A 16,987-nucleotide genomic window follows, 5' to 3' on the forward strand; every position below is an offset into this window, starting at 1 on the left:
CCCTACCCCCCTAGTGTTACCACTCAGTGAACCCCCATCAGGGACTAATGCACTGATTGGGTTAAGGCTCTCAGAACCCAATCATTTCACCTCTAAACCTTCTTGCACTGCCTCATACATGAGTTTTTGGGGGACACCTCACATCTAAACCATAACATCTGTCTCTATATGTCCTTGATTAGATTTATGTGACGACAGTTTCTGGGTATATGCAATAGCTCCACCAGGGGCACATGACGTCCCATGTTTAGGGGTGTCAATACGTCGTCACCCTGATTCAGGTCATTATAACGTTCCCCATCAATCTTCCACCTAACAGTGACTTTCAAACTAGACACCACCACAGCCCACTAGTTAGCTATGAAATCAATTTGATGGATCACCACAGCATTTTTTTGAAAAAAAGGAAATAGAAGGGGATAGAAAATAGGGTTAATTACTGACAACCAGGGTTGATCTTGTTAGTTTCAGTGACTTGGATTATATATTTGTTTGTAGTAGGTCATGATATAAAATATGTTTCTTCTTCTATTTTATCAGGGCCATGGGGTCAAGAACGCCTTGGAAGACCACACGTCTCATCTGTGTTCTCAGTAGCCTCCAGGTAAGATGTATTGTCACAGGATGTGAACAGAGTGGAAGTCAGGGCAGTTTGGAAATCCGTCAGCGTGCGTGACATTGCAGCTGTCATGTGGGGTCAGAATAATCTAATACAGTGCAGTGTGAAGCCAGGACATGGCCAGGCTTCTGGGCAGCTGAGAGTGTGCCACATCCAGCTCTCCTCCGCAGCTACTTTGTCAGAGCTGCACATGGGGTGGCCCCAAGTCCCTGGGACCCAGTACACTCTTGCCACTAATGATACCACCTGGTCAACTTGCCACAGGCCATCTCTATTCTTCATGGGGCCAGGACTTACTGAGTCTTTGCTGAGACCCGGGGGTCCCTTTGCTGCTGAGGGCATTATTGGGACAACTGGTAGAACACGAATGGATTCTCAGAATTGGGTAGCAGTGATTTATCACGGTGCACTTCTGCATTCTGATTGTTGTTTTGCGTGTGTGTAGAAACCACCTCAAATATTCAGGGGTATCAGGTTGGCAACTAATTCTCAAGTGCTTCAGGAAAAACATTTTTATTCTGCTTTTAACTTCTCTGTGAGTTTGTGATTATTTCAAAAGTTCAAAAAACTATTTTCAATGCAATCCATGTAAGCAAAAGCACATTTGTACACTCAAATTTGTAGACATTAAGGTGATAACATGGAAGAATATTGATGCAGAGAATTGGTCACAGAACCAAAAATGAAAAAAAAAAAAAAAGCAAGCAACAAAACCACATTTGTAGTATGATCCTGTCTCTATTTAAGAAATTCTATTTACTTGTATGCATAAAAGGAAAAAGCTACAAAGAAATCTACTGAAATGTTAACAGTTGTCATTTCTTAATCTAAGGATTATAGGTGATCTTTTTTGCTTATCTTTCATATTTTCTAATTTTTCATAATGAACAAATTATCTGATTAAATGGTTAATTTTTTTTTTCAGTTCTGAGGGTTGAACCCAGGGCCTCCCTCATGCTACACAAGCACTGATGGACAGCCCCAACCATTAGTAACTTTTTAAAAAGCAATCTTATTTACTGAAATTGAATTTGCAGCCCAATAGTATAGCATGAAACACTTTTTTTTTTAATTAGGGGGACTATATTTAAAAATCCGGGAAAAATTTTAAGGATGAGGCTGGGGATGTGGCTCAAGCGGTAGTGCGCTCGCCTGGCATGCGTGTGGCCCGGGTTCAATCCTCAACACCACATACAAAGATGTTGTGTCTGCCGAAAACTAAAAAAAAAAAGAATTAAAAAAAAAATCAAGGATGGAATTTTAGAGTTGAACTAAATACTTATTTATCCATTTAAAATCCCACAATAAGATGGTATGACTTACTTTTGTTTCCTTTATTTCTTCTACCGTCTATTCTGGTGGCCTGCTGTGCCTGTGATGTCTTTGGGCCTTCTCTGTGCTGAAGTAGGGCCTGGGTGTGGCTGGCAATCCTGGGCAGCTGCTCACAGTCCCCATGGGATGCTCTTAGCACTTGCTCCCTCTATTTATTGCCCCGAATGCAAGCTGTGTGGCTGGCACGTGATTTCACAGTTGGTGGCACTTGTAAAAATAAGCCAAGCCTGCTGTGCCATCCAGGCAGAGACAAGCTGCAAGCCACGCACATCTCAGACCCAGGGGAGCCAGGGCTGATTGCACACCTTCTCAAGGCCTGATGCTCAAGGGAGTTGGGCAGGGAGGGCCGTTCGCTGGGTGAGAGGTGAGGGAGGTCCTGCTCTAATGGCGCATCCTCCGCATTGGGGCTGGGGCAGGGAGGGGTGGCAAGGCACAGAGAGTGGTGCGGCCCAGAAGCAAGCCCACCAGAGGGAAGACACACGCCATGCAGCATCTCAGAGGGACTAACGGTGCTTTGTGCACACACCGGGTTGGCATTAGGAATGTGACATTCATTTACCTGTAGTTGTGGACCTAGCCCCCCCCCATGCCAAGAGAGAACTAATTCCATGTCATTCACAGACTGCTGTGTCTCCATGTTTATCTTTCTTCCAAACTTCCTCTCTCTCCTCCTGCATCAGGGTTGCTGGGGGGATGCCAGAGACCTTGACCTTTAGGATCATGCACTTAGTCAAGAAGAACGTCCCTTCCCCTTCACTTCAGGAGGCAGATGGCTTTCAGTGCTTCCTCTTTGGAGCTGAGGATCAATTTTTATGGTGTGCAGCCTCAGAAAATGCCACTCATTAGTGGAAATACCCTCCTTCCTCCCCTCTTCAGCGAGACATCATGGGGCTTGATTAGGGGCCAGTGTGCAGCTCTAAGGAAAGGAAGTGTGTGCTCTGGGGAGTCTGTCGCTGGTGGGCTGGGCGGGCTCCATGTGTCTCGATCAGTGCTCTGAGGCCTGCAGTGCCCATGTGGCCACATCTCATGTTCCCAGTTACCTGCTTGAGCTCTCCCAGCCTTACCTGTGAGAAAGGCATGGCTCCCCCACTTAAATGCTCCTTCTGCCTCACTAGGAACCCTGAAGCACACCAATTGGAGGAGTCTGGCTTCTCACCCATGTGAGAAAGTCCAGCCAATGACCATCACCCTGTCATCCATCCCCACAGCAACTGGCCAGCTGGTCGACCATGGTGCCCGAATCCGGTGCCATGCGTTCTGATGCCAAGATGGCCACTCTTAGTGCTTCGTTCTCTTGGACCTGTTCTTGGGCCCAGCAGGATCCCAGCCGACCTGGGGAGTCCAACCGGGTCTCCTTCCAGCAGATTAATATAAAGAACAATATTTCCAGGCCTAGTGGTCGTTAGCACAATGAAGGAAAGAGATCGCTGACAGAGAGGAACCCAAGATGCTGAGCCCTGCCTGGCATTGGCTTACTCCCCCCCAAGACAGTGTCCAGGCAGCAGCAGGGGCAGGAGGGCCTCAGCAGAGCCCAGAGCCTCTGGAGTGGGGCTAGAATTGAAAGTCCAGGGAGCACAAGGAAAATGGAGGACAGAGTTCAGCAGAGAAGTCAGAGGAAAGGCCAGATCTATGCAGGGCTCCTGAACATCGAGTGAGCAATAGTGCCTGTTCCCACCAGCCCGACGGGAAGGCACCCTGGTTCAGAGGACATTGCATAGGCCCCTCGGGGAGAGGTGGCCTCAGCTATAGGGAACAGCAAGTCCAAACTCGGCCCTTTCCTGGATCATAAAAGCAAGACCAGAAAGGATCAAATGACTCACAGGTAACTGCAACCCAGAAAAGGCTGCAGAATATGTACAGGAAAACAGAAATACTCAGCATTCAACTCGATAAAGTCCACTATTGCTGGAATCCAACAAAAACTCACCAAGCAAAGATGAAGGAAGGCAGGGTTCTGCAATGAAAAGACTAGCCAGTCACAGGTGGCCCAAAACCATCACCTCTGATAGAAAAAAGCAGATAGGATATTAAAACAGTGACTGTATCCTGCAAGTTTAAAATGTTAAGTAGAGACGAGCAAGATGTAAAGACCAATTGAACTATTAGGGATGAAAACAAAAAATGTGTGAGATAAAAATATGATGAATTGAAGCTGGAATTTTAGCTCAGCAGTGGAGCACTTGCCTCATATCTGTGAGGCACTGGGTTTGATTCCTAGCACCACATATAAATAAGCAAATAAAATAAAGGTCCATCAACAGCTAAAAAATAATAAATAAATAAATAGGTTGGATTAGTGCTGGGCATGGTGGCACATGCCTGTAATCCCAGCAGCTCAGGAGGCTGAGGCAGGAGGATTGCAAGTTCAAAGCCAACCTCAGGAATTTAGCGAGGCACTTAGCAACTCAGCGTGCCCTGTCACTAAATAAAATATAAAAAGGGCTGGGGATGTGGCTCAGTGGTTAAGCACCCCTGGATTCAATTCTCAGTACCAAAAAAAAAAAAAAGTTGGATTAGATTCATACCACCTAAGAAGTTGTAGGGGGAGAAAGATTATGGAGCATAAAGACAGAGCTACAAAAATTATTTAAAATAATAATGCAAAAGATTTTTTAAAAAACAAAGCATTAGCAATCCGTGAGAAAACTTGAAGTAGTCTAATTTCTATGTAAATGCAATCCCAAAAGATTGGGGGAACACAAGTTTAAGATACCCAGTGCTGGGTGCAGGGGAGAAAGTAAAGTTTCCTGTTTGATATGTAAGGGGCTTGGAAATCATCACTCTATCTTAACAACAGAGAAAAACCTGAAAACCAACAACTCTTCGATCTATCAGAGAATTTACTCACGGGGTAAACGGCTGCTTCTCAAATAGGGGAGATGGATACTGAGAATCACAACAGAGGCAGCTTTGAAACCCCAGGGTGAGAAACTCTGAAGGAGCCCAGAGCTGCCGGAGAGCCAGAACTCTGATGGAATCCTGGAGCCTCACTGTCCACAGGCTGGGAGCTAGAAACTCCAAGGGCACCCGTCACCGGGGACCTTGTACTTTTATGAGATTTATCTCCTGGAGCCTTGCCAGGTTCTTATGGTGAATATCAGAAAAATTCCTTCTTACCTCAGCAGGAGGAGAAGAAAGAGACCTGCCTTTAAAAAACATTTTAAAATATGAGAGCATTCTACTCTTATCAAGGCCTCACCCTTGAGAGAAACCTGACCTGCTGTGGTTTTTATCAGAGCTAAAGCCAAATGACTCCCAAGGAAGGGAAATACACACAACTCCAGTGCCCCCGCCATTCTGTCTCACCTAAGAGGGGAGTTGGGCTGAGAAGCACCTTGAAGTTCAGTGCCCAGGTGAACTCACTGAGAGACTGAGACTCATCCTAGGACAACAGAATTCCTCCCCTTTCATTGGGTCTCTGCACCACGTAACTGAAGGACTATTCCCTTTTGCTCAGACACACAACAACAACAAAAAATGCTCACATCAAGAAATGGACCAATGAACAACCTGCCTCTCAGATGTATTCAGTGAAACAATGTGTTCCTAGGTATTTGTACTAAACCCAAAAGTTGGAACATTGTTATTAGTTAACAGGAATTTGTTCTGGTCTGAGTAATAAAAGGGAATTGAAATCATTAATTCCAGATCGATCAAACCATGAGAATTTTAAGTTTTTAACATTGTGTGTATATGTGTGTGTGTGTGTGTGTGTGTATGTGTGTGTGTGTGTGTGAGAGAGAGAGAGAGAGAGAGAGCGCGCGCGCGATTTCTTTTTAAGAGAGACTCGTGACCACTGGCAATTGTGGTGAGCACATTTCTACAAATGGCTCTTTGCGTGGTGGGTACCACCCACTGCATTGGCTGGTGATGTGAGGAACATTCAGGAGCCACCCAAGACTCCTTCAACAGTCAACAGCTGGTAAGTTTCAATCATTGACAATAATAGACTGCAGTGTATCTGGAGATTAAAAAAAACATCCAGCCGTTGGGAGAGGTAAAAGGAAAATTTTCTCAAAAATAATCATCACTAAAAAAAAAAAAAAGAAAGAAAGAAAAGAATTTGTCAAGCAGGGTTGGATCACCATGGAAGAATTTGAGCCTCAGGGATTATTTGTTCAATTGATGGATCTCCCAAGATTACAGGATATAATGAAAGACAAGCAACACAATTTAAAGAGGTGGAACAATCATGGGAAGCAGACACGGCAGGGACACTGGAGTTCAATACCACTCTGAAGCATGTGCGTCAAATGAACAAGTAGAGCACTCCAGAATGGACGGGTGATGTAAGCAGAGAGATGTGTCCAAGGAAAATAATGACCCTGCTTGAAAGCAGATAAGATGTTCTGAGCCAAACCCGAGTGACCGTGGCCTTGAAACACAGATTCAAGTTGTCCTAAAAGAGTGCTCCAAAGAAAAAGAAGTCATAACAATTTTTACAGGCAGAGAACAGGGTGACCATAAATTAATACACTCAGTGAATACCCGGGTCAGGGGTCACGCAGGCAGGTGATAGGCAGTGAGCAAATCTGACCACTGAACTGAGATGGCCCCTTCCTGCATTCTCGAGGAGATCCGTTAAGTCAGAGGTCCATTCTTTGTCAATCATACACCCCGGAAAGTCTGCCTCACAGCCATGACAATGACAGGTCTGATACAGAAGGCGGATGTGATTACTGGTTTCCCAAAAGCCCAAAGAAGCGGTTACCTCCTGGCCCGCCTGCCCTGCCTCCTTCTGAGAAGCAGCTGTCCATCTGGTATTTAAAGAATTCTATTGTCATACAGTTTCTATGAAAATGCTTAATTTCACTGATGGGAATTCAAAGAAAAAGGAAATGCTAGAAATCCAAATCATGATAATAAAAATGAAGAATTCTTTTAATGGGCTTATCAGAAGAGTGGACATGTGAGTGTGTGCCTGTGATCCCAGCTACTTGGGAGGCTGAAACAGGAGGATCCCAAGTTTGAGGCCAGCCTCAGAACCTTAGTGAGACTTCTCTCAAAATAAAGTATTAAAAAGGGCTGGGAGTGTAGCTCAGAGGTAGAGCACCCCTTGGTTAAATCCCCAGTACTGCCAAAAAATAAATAAATAGTAATAACAATACCAACATGATGAGGATACTTATGGCTAAGTTTGATGGTCACTATTCCAAGGAAAGGAAAGAAGGAACTGGAGTATAGATCGGGCCCCATATGGCTATAGTTAGGTTCCCTCACCACAGCATCTGGTGGGCTGTGTTTTCAGTGTGGAGCCAAGGTCAGTAACTCTGACTCAGCTACATATTCAAGGTTGTAAACATCTCCTAGTGAATATGCACCCACGATGTGACCTGTTGGCAGTGTGCCTTCTGTGTCTGACCTGCCTATAAAAAAGGCCTGTGGAAGAGACTCAGAGGGCTGAGCAGAACTTGCTAGAGGCTGAAGTTGGAGCTGCAGGCTGACGAGGGGCCTGAATAAAGGCTTCTGCATAAAGGATGACCACTGTTCCAACTGCGTCTTGCACACAGTCCACCTGCTGAGCTCCCAAATCTGTTGATTGGGTCCAAGTCTCCACCTCGACGAGGGCTGCTCTGTTCAGAGGTATCTGTACTACCAACGTGGAGGCTTAGTGATACTTCAGAGTAGACAGAGATAAGCTATAAATGGAGATTAAGTCTTAGAAAATTGTCAAAATGTAATATAAATGATAAGAGAAGAGAACGGAATTACATAAACTGCTTGTCATGGCTTGGACCTGAAATGGCCCCAAAGCTGGTGTGTTGAAGGCTTGGTTCCCAATGCGGCAGTGTTCAGAGGTGAAGCTTTGAAGAAGTGATGGGATGGTGAAAACTCTGAGCTCCTCCAAGGGTGAACCCATTGATGATTTCATAGAGGAAGGACCTGTTGGGGGGTCATGACCTCCAAGGGCAAAGCTGTGAAGGCTGGCTGCCTGCCCCCCAGAGGTTTCCTCAGATGCTTCTGGACCAGCTGGCTCTACTAGTGACGTGTGAACGCCCGAGACGAGTCTGGGAGCCCTTGGGTTCTCCCGGGAGTTCCTGGGTGCACTGCTGTGACGTCGCCTTTGACATCATGAGACCAGAGGAGATCCAGGCGGTGGACAGGCGCTGTTCGGACCTCTAGAAGAGTCTGAGTTTTAATTTCTCCTTCCCCTGGCCTACATGGTGCTAGCAGGCATTTCATACTGAGTACGGGGAGGTGCTGACGTGGATGGAGAACGCAGGATCCATCTCGCCATAGGAGCTGATTTCAGTCAACTCACCAAACCAAACAACCAACCTCTGCTTCTGGGCACAGGAAACTGGACAAAGGTCCCAGGAAGGGAGGGCAGTGTGTGGAGAGCATAGGAAATGTCCCTGTGTAGTGAGGGTTCTGGGGGCCAGGAGGGGAGGGCAGAACCTGGAGGCAGAGCTGAGGTTCACTGCTGCCAATTACTTTCTCAAAGTTCCTGGGGCCACTTGGTGGCTGGGCTCGGACACTGGGCTGTTGTTCTCTATACCCCAAACGTCTTGTGCCCAGTGTTCTACCTTCAGACTCCCTCTCTCTCTCTCTCCATGTGCATACCATATGCCCTTCCCTGGACCACTGTTTTTCCTTCCTGGGACTCTTCCTGGGTACCGCTTCATTCCCGTCCTTCCCATTTCTCTCCTTGTGGCACCAGATTGGACCCTTTATTATTATTATTATTATTGTTTTCTTTTGTGGTTCTGAGAATGGAACCTGGGAGCATTCTGCCTATGAACTACATCCCTACTCCCTTTTTAAAATTTTCGATTTTGAGACAGGGTCTTGCTAAGTCGCCCAGATGGGCCTCAAACTTGAGATCCTCCTGCCTCAGCCTCCCGAGCAACAGCATGGACCCGTTAACCAAAGACTTGAGCATTATCAGGTATCACGCCAGACCTTGTCATGCGCATGACAGAAGTGCAGCCCCTGTTCTGACCCGTCTCATGAATTTGGATCATAAACAACAAATGTCCTGGTATGAAATGGACGGGCTGGGTTGAGGTTTGGTTTATACCTAAAGTGTTATTAAGAGCTCCTCTTTTCGCTCTCAAAGTTATTCTACTTAGGACAATAAATGATAAAGGCCCACAATGATAGTCTACTTGGGTTCAATTCTTTCCAGGAGAATTTCAACATTTTAATAAACCGTCAAAGCTCAGGAGCAGGGTGGATAGCATGAGTTAAATCTGTCTAAATGCATCCATGGGGCTGGGGCTGAAGCTCAGTGGGAGAGCGCTTGCCTAGCACATGTGAGGCACTGGGTTCCATCCTCAGCACACGTAAAAATAAATAAATAAAATAAAGGTATTGTCAATCCACACACACACACACACATGTATACATACACATCCATGGACAAAGGAATAAGTTTTGTTTGTTTTTTTTTTTGCCAACTTAAGCATCATGCGGACATCACATTTTAAAGTTAAGATCATTCTATTCAATTGAAGGGTCAGTATAAGCTATTTTAGTTTTGAGGAAATCCTAATAAAATCTGGATAATATTCAAAATGAACATCACCTGAGCCTGCTTGGGTTAAAGTAAGTTTCTTTGTGAGTCAGTTTTTCATTGCTGTGACCAAAATACCTGACAAGAACAATTTAAAGGAGAAAAAATTCTTCTGGGCTCTGGGTTTCGGAAGTTTAGTCCCTGGTCAGCCAACTCCATTGCTCTGGACCAAGGTCATGGCAGAGGTCATGGCAGAGGAGAGCTCCTGGCAGTCAGGAAGTAGAGAGAAGTGTGTGTGGGGGGGAGCAAGGACAGATACAGCCCAAGGCCATGTCCCCAGTGATGTACCTCCTCCAGCTCAACCACGCCCCACCTGTCTACACCCACAGTCCATTCAAATTATTAATTCATCAAGTGGATTAATCCATTGATGTGGTTATAGTGGTTATAGTCTTAATCATTTCTGAACCTCACTGCACTGGGCTCATGCATTCAAAAAACTCGTTCTTCAGGACATTTTCCACACTAAGCCATAACAGGTTCTTCCACTTTCTCTTGGAATTGGAAGAGACTACAAATCTTTCGAAATCTTTTCATAAAAGCCCCTGATGGTACAAAGTTCTTGTGATGCCATGTCCATTTTAACTGTAGACAAATGCTTCATGTCACAGACTCAGATTCAAGGAATTTTTTTTTTATGTTGAAGTGAAACATTGCTTCTCAAGATATGAAGTTATGACTCCAGATGTAAAAGCACTATCGAGAGAGAATGAGCAAAGAGGACAGTGCCATGGTGAACCCTCACCTTCTGCGTCCTGCCTAGAAGTCTCTGATGCATTGCTCTTGGGGGCGCCTGGATCTATACATATTTCCAAGTTCCTCTTATGCTTCCCATGTCCAGTGAAGCTGGGGACCACCGAAATGGGATGTCCATCAACCGTAGACTTACAGAGAAGAGGCCTGTGTCTTTCACCTACACCCAGGCATATCATAGCCAAGCTGCAGGAAAGGCAAGATAAAGGAAAAGTCCTGTAGCTAAGGGGAAGGAGCTGAACGACAGGGAACAAAAATAATAGTTCCATCTGACTTCTCCTCAGAAACCATGAGAGCAAGAAGAGAGTGGGGTGGAATATTTAAAGTGTTGAGAGAAAAAAATTCCACCCACCAGAATTCTGTAGCCTGAGGAATTATTCTTCAAAAGTGGAAGAAACAGAGAATCTGAGAAGACGTGAGAGTGGGAAGTACCAGGGATCTCTCTCTCCACTGAGATATCGATAGCAGCACCAGAAGAATCTGTTGGGTGTTAACTGTTTTAGAACTATGGAGTCTGTTACCAGCTCAGAACTTTCAGGAGCAGGCTTGGGTGGTTACATTGTAGTTAATTTCAATTTTGGCTCTTGTGCAGTAGCATCTACATGTCCCCTGTCCCCAGGCCTTGTTGGGCTTCTGTGCACATGTCCCTGGAGTGATTTCATGCAGCTTGTGGGAGAATCAGCCTGTCCTCCTCCAGATTCCAGGGATCTGTGTTCTGGTCACCGGCTGTTGCTTCTGAGCACAGAGGCTGGAGGTCACTGTTGGGCTTGTCCCCACTGTTGCAAGCCTCTTCCCTCCTGCTGAAGTGACTTCTGAGATATTTGAAATGCTAGCATGTTCTCCTCCCCACTTCATTTTCTTCTTCTTCTCCATTTGGGAGCCAGACATTAAAGACTAGAACATTCAAAACTAATGGCATATGCAGGGGAAATCAGAAAGGGGAAGATGAAGGCTCAGAAAAGACCTAAGAAGTATTTTAAGTTTGTAGCTCAGACTGGTCCTTGGCACACAGACAACCTACCACACTTACCACATTAAAAAAAAAAAAAAAACAACAATAAACAAAAGCAAGCAGCTGTGCATGCCTGGAATCCCAGAGGCTCAGGGGGCTGAGAGGAGGATTGCAAGTTCAAAGCCAGCCTCAGCAAAGGTGAGGCGCTAAGAGTGAGAACCTACCTCTGAAGAGTGTGGGAAGCCATTCTCGCACGTGATTGGGCACCTCCCGGATTGGGTGTGAGGCGCTCTGGCCAAACTGTGTCGGAGCTATCCCCACCCTCTCCAGGTGCGAGAGCCTGTCCATGTGGGGGTGTGACTGACCACTGACCCTGAGACCAATCACTGACCGTGACCTTGGAATGCTGCCCCCTCGACCTTCATTGGATGGAATTTTCCCCTGAATTTCCTGTTCCCCAATAAAAGGCCACTCCCTGGCGTGCTCTCTCTCTCTCTCCTGCTAGCCCTGAGTAAGCCTGGCTGCCCCACCGGGTGGTTCAAGGTGAAAGCCAGAGAGGGGAGAGCCGTCTAGGACCTGGTCATAGAAAAAGGTCATTGAGTCTGTGTGTTTTATTTCCATCTCACTAGTTAACTTCTCTGCCACGAACCTCTTTAATGAAACCAGCCTGCTGGTCGCCTGGTGGAGGATAGAATACAAAATAGGGCTGGAGGGTGTGTCTCCGTGGTGGAGTGCCCCTGAGTTCAACCCCGGGTACACTCCCCCGCCAAAAAAAGAAAGTCCTGAGGAATAGAGTGAATCTGTTGTGCAGCGTTACCATGTTGGTAGATTAAAATGTTCAATTATGACCCATTCAAAGGGAAAACATAAATCAACACAAACGGTCCCTGAAGACATCAAAGGGACAAAACTTTATAACAACTATCTTAAAAATGATCGAAAAACTGACGTGTTGGTGAAGTGATGCATGAGCTAGATAGGACTATGGGGGAGGGAGAAGAGAGAGAGAGAGAGAGAGAGAGAGAGAGAGAGAGAGAGATTCTAAAAGGCAGCAAAAAATAAATGAATATTCAGTAAAGGGACCCAAAGGCATAAGAAAGAACTGGTAAATCTGAAGATAGGACAATAGAAATGATTAAGTCTGAGGAACAGAAAGGAAAGAATTAAAAAATACCCAATGGAGCCCATAAAAGACCAACCTATCCACCGTCAAAGTCCTACAGGGAAAACAGAGGAAGGAGAGAATATTTGAGGTAATCATGGCAGAAAAGTCCCCAAATTTGTTGAGACATGAATGTCCACATCAAATGAATGCGAGTAAGATGAAACCCAAGAGACAAGGCAAGACGCGCCATAACTAGACTACGAAAAGCCAGACACAAAGGAGACCCTCAAGGGCAGCAGGAGAGAGGTGGCCCCTCACCTGCAAGGCTCCCCAAGAAGAGGCGCGACAGATTTCTCATCTGAAATTTTGGAAGGCAGAAGACAGTGGGCTGATATATCCAAAGTGATAACAGAGAAAGACTGTCACCCTAGCGTCCATCCTGTGTCTGGCAAAACGGTCCTACAAGACAGTGAGGGAGAGGCACAGAGAGTCCCAGATGACAAAAGAGCTCATTATCTAAACTGGCCCCTGAGAAAGCGCTCAAGGCGTCCTGAAGGATGGAACCAAAGGACACGAGACAGTAGCGTGAAGCTGTATGAAAGAATAAATGCCCCATAAGGAAAATACAACCGCAATCACAAAAACTCATGTTGTAGCAATAGATGGTAACTTTGATGCATGTTTCCTATAGAAGAGGAATGTATTAGATTTATCAGTCTGAAAGATGCTGTTTTTATGATTTTAGTTTGTAACTCAATACTTTCTTCCACATAATTTAAGCAGTGGGGGGGGTGCATTTAAAAGAATTATTAGTTTCTGTTTAGGGGCATAATATATTTAAAAAAATGTAATTTTGTGACATCGCCAATTAAAAGGAGGGGAAAAGGAGCTGTAAGGTAGCAGAGTTTTTCTGCGCGATTGAAGTGAATCTGGCATAAAGTCAAATTAGAGTGTGACAGCCTTAGGATGGTAAATGTAATCCCCATGGTAACCAGAAAGAAAGTGGTTATAGAATATGTGTTAGAGGAAAGGCAAAAGGAATTTTTAAAAATTCACTATAAAAAATCAACTAAACATAAAAGAAGACAGTAATGCAGGATATGAGGGATAGACGGGGTATTAGGCATACAGAAAAAGATTTTTAAATGACAGGAATAAATCTCTTCTCAGTGCTTTATAAGTAAACAGATGAAGCTTTCTGGTGAAAAGTCAAAATTGGAAGAATGGGTGAAAGCACAGGATCTACACTGTCCCCAAGAGACTCACTTTAGATCCACAGTCACAAAGAAAAAAAATTAAAGGGTCTGAAAAGGTGCTCCATGCAAAGAGCTACCAAATAGAGCAGGGAAGGCGTCCCAGACACCAGACAAAAGAGACTTTAAATAAGAAAAGGTTACAAGAGACAAAGAAGGACTTTATAGAGAGGAATGCAATTTCAATCCGGCCAGATGTAACCGTTTTAAACATTTATGCATCTGGTGACAGACCATCAAAACAGATGAAGCCAAGACTGACAGAATGGAATGGAGAAGTCCTTTCACAGAAACAGGTGAATGCTCAACACCCCACCCAAAATGGATACAAAGTGACAGAAGATAACTAGGAAATTAAGGGACTTAACACAAGGAATCATCTAGATCTAGCAAACATGTACCAAGCTCTTCCCAGAAGCAGCAATATCTATGTTCTTCTCAAGTGTACACGGGGTGTTTTGCAGCATAGACTATAAAGTAGGCTGAAATTTTTTATTTTATTTTATTTCTTGGTGGCGGAACACAATATTTGTTTGTTTGTTTATCTTACAAACTCTAAGATATTCCTGTCGAGTAATTTCCCCATTGGGTGACGGCTGTAACAGGCACCTCTGGAGCTAATTCTTTTTGTTTTTTCACATTGTTATTGGTACATCATAACTGTACATAATGATGGCATTGACTGCTGTATGTTTGTACATGCATGGGACATAATTCGGCCAATGTCACTCCCCGGCACTGGCCCCCTCCATCCCCTCCTCACATCCCTTGTCCCTTTCCTCCGCTGAGCTCTCTTTGATTTTCACGAGATCCTCCCCTTTTCTTTTCCTTTGTCCTCTCGAGCTTCTGCCTATGACAGAAAAATATGTGACCTTTGACCTTCTGGGCTTGACTGACTTCACTTAACATGATCGTCTCTCGTTCCACCCATTTTCTTACAAAGGTCATCATTTCGTTTTTCTTCATGGCTGAGTAAAAACTCCACTGTGAATATTTTACCTCATTTTTTTTATCCATTCATCCATTGAAGCCCATCCAGACTGGTTCCATAGTTTGGCTATTGTTAGGCTGCAAATTCTCAGTAGACTTTAAAAAATAGACACGTTATACAAAATCTCCTCTCTATCAACAATGGAATGAAGTTAAAAATCAACAACAGAAATAAAACTGGAAAATGTACATATTTGTGGAAGCTAAACATGCGATTTATTTATTTATTTAAATATTTGTTTTAATTGTTAGGTGAACACAATAATCTTTATTTTATTTTTATGTGATACTAAGGATCGGACCCAGGGCCTCACACATGCTAGGCAAGTGCTCTACCGCTGAGCCACAACCCCAGCCCTAAACAAGCAATTTCAAATCACCAGTGGGTTATTTGAAAAACTCACATGAGAAGTTAATACTCAGAGATGAATGAAAAACAAATCACAATGCACTGAAATGTATGGGACACAGCAAAAGCTGTTTTAAGGGGGAAATTCATAGCCATAAATACATTAAAACCCAAGAAAGACGGGAAAATCAACAACCAAACTCTACAATTTAAGGAACTAGCAAAAGAACAAACCCAAACCAAAGATAGTAGAAGAAAGGATATGATAAAGATTAGAGTAAGCTGGGCCTGGTAGCACATGCCTTTATCCTAGCTAGTTGAGGGACTCAGGTGGGAGGATTACAAGTTCAAGACCAGCTTGGGAAACTTAGTGAGAACTTGTCTCAAAAATAAAATAAAAGATGACTCAGTGGTAGAGCACTTCTCTGGCATGTAAGAGGCTTCAATCCCAGTATCTCTCTCTTCTCTCTCTCTCTCTCTCTCTCACACACACACACACACACACACACACACACACACACACACACACATACTCATGTGTTCACACATGAGCAAAATGATTAGAGATCAATGAAATAGAAGAAAATCAATGTAACCGAAGTTTAATTCTTTGAAAACATTGACAAAATTGTTAATCCCTTAGCTGTTTGGACTAAAAAATTAAAGACCAAAATTCCTAAAATCAGAAATGAAAAATGGGACATTAGTACTGATTCTAGGGAAATCAAAAGGATTTTAGCAAGACACTATGTACAACTTATACTAAATGAAATGCACAAATTTCTAGAAACATAATACCTATTAAGACTAAATCATAAATTTAAAAAATCTGAATAGACCCATAACCAGTAAGGTGATTGAATCTTAATTTAAGATCTCCTGACCCATCCATTTTCTGGCAAATGTCATAAAGTCATTCTTCTTTAGAGCTGAGTAATATTCCATTGTGTACATATACCACAATTCCTTTTTCCATTCATCTGTTCAAGGGCACCTAGGATGGCTACATAGCTTAGCTATTGTGACTTGTGCTGCTATAAACATGAATGTGGCTGTGTCACTGTAATATGTTAATTTTAAATCCTTTGGATATCATGCTAAATAAAATAAGTTAATCCCCCCCCAAAAAAAGTCAAGTGTTTTCACTGACATGTGGAAGCCACAATAAAGATGGAGGGAGAAGAGATGTTAGTAGATTAGACAAAGGGAAATAAAGGTAAGGAGAGGGGTAGAAATAGGAAAGACAGTAGAATGAATCTAATGTAATTTTCCTATGTACATATATGAAAATACTTAAGTGAATCCCACCATCAAGTACACCCAGAAGAAAGGGATCCTAATTAGAATGAGATATATTCCATGCTTGTATAATTATATCATAAAGGATTTTATTGTCTATATCCTTTCATGATTAAAAAAGTCAACAAAGTAGGAATAGACAGAAACTACTTCAACACAATAAAACCGTATATGAAGAATCCACAGAAAACATCATACTTAATGGTTAAAGACTGAAAGCCTTTCTTCAAGACCAACAAAAACATAAAAATGACCATTTTCCCACTCCTATTCAACATAGTACTAGAAGTTCTAGCCAGAGAAATTGTTTAAGGAAAAGATATAAACTTATCCAAATTGTAAAGAAATGAGTAAAATTATCTCTCTTCATGGAAAACATGAATGCAATATATATGATTTAGGTATACAATTCTATTACACACACACACACAAACACAGTAACTGATATAAAAATTGTTTGCATTTACATATACTACCAATGAACAACCAGATCCATTTACAACAGCATCAACAAAACAAAATACTAAAGAATTAATCAAAGAGATGAAAGTCTTGTATTAAAAAATTATAAAATATTACTGAAATAAATCTGAAATTGCATAAATTAACGGAAATAAACCCCATGTTCACATATTAGAAGACTTAGTATTAAGGTATCAGTGCTACCCAAGGCATTCTGCAGACTCAATGCCATAACTTTCAAAATACTAATGACATTTTTTTTGCAGTAATAGAAAAACCCAGGCTAAAACTCATATGGAATATCTAGGGACCCATCAATAGCCAAAACAACCTTTAAAAAGAAGACCAGAACTTCAG

The 16,987-nt window shown here is 43.3% G+C and overlaps 1 protein-coding gene and 1 long non-coding RNA gene across 2 annotated transcripts in view; one reads left to right on the forward strand and one right to left on the reverse strand.

Moving 5' to 3' along the window:
* Positions 1-529: 529 nt before the first annotated feature.
* Positions 530-16,987, forward strand: part of Fam120a (family with sequence similarity 120 member A) — a 167,946-nt gene continuing 151,488 nt past the window's right edge. Inside the window, exon 1 of the mRNA XM_078030623.1 lies at positions 530-604. Within this exon, the coding sequence (XP_077886749.1) occupies positions 545-604 (60 nt within the window). The 5' untranslated portion in view covers positions 530-544. The remainder of the gene's footprint in view (positions 605-16,987) is intronic.
* LOC144370017 (uncharacterized) lies at positions 1,667-4,990 on the reverse strand. The gene is made up of 3 exons (XR_013429937.1): positions 4,800-4,990; positions 1,943-3,953; positions 1,667-1,837 (listed from the first exon to the last, which is right to left on the reverse strand). It is a non-coding gene; the product is annotated as an uncharacterized LOC144370017 (long non-coding RNA).

Source organism: Ictidomys tridecemlineatus, chromosome 13 (genome assembly GCF_052094955.1).
Source record: "Ictidomys tridecemlineatus isolate mIctTri1 chromosome 13, mIctTri1.hap1, whole genome shotgun sequence".
NCBI classification, from domain to species: domain Eukaryota; kingdom Metazoa; phylum Chordata; class Mammalia; order Rodentia; family Sciuridae; genus Ictidomys; species Ictidomys tridecemlineatus.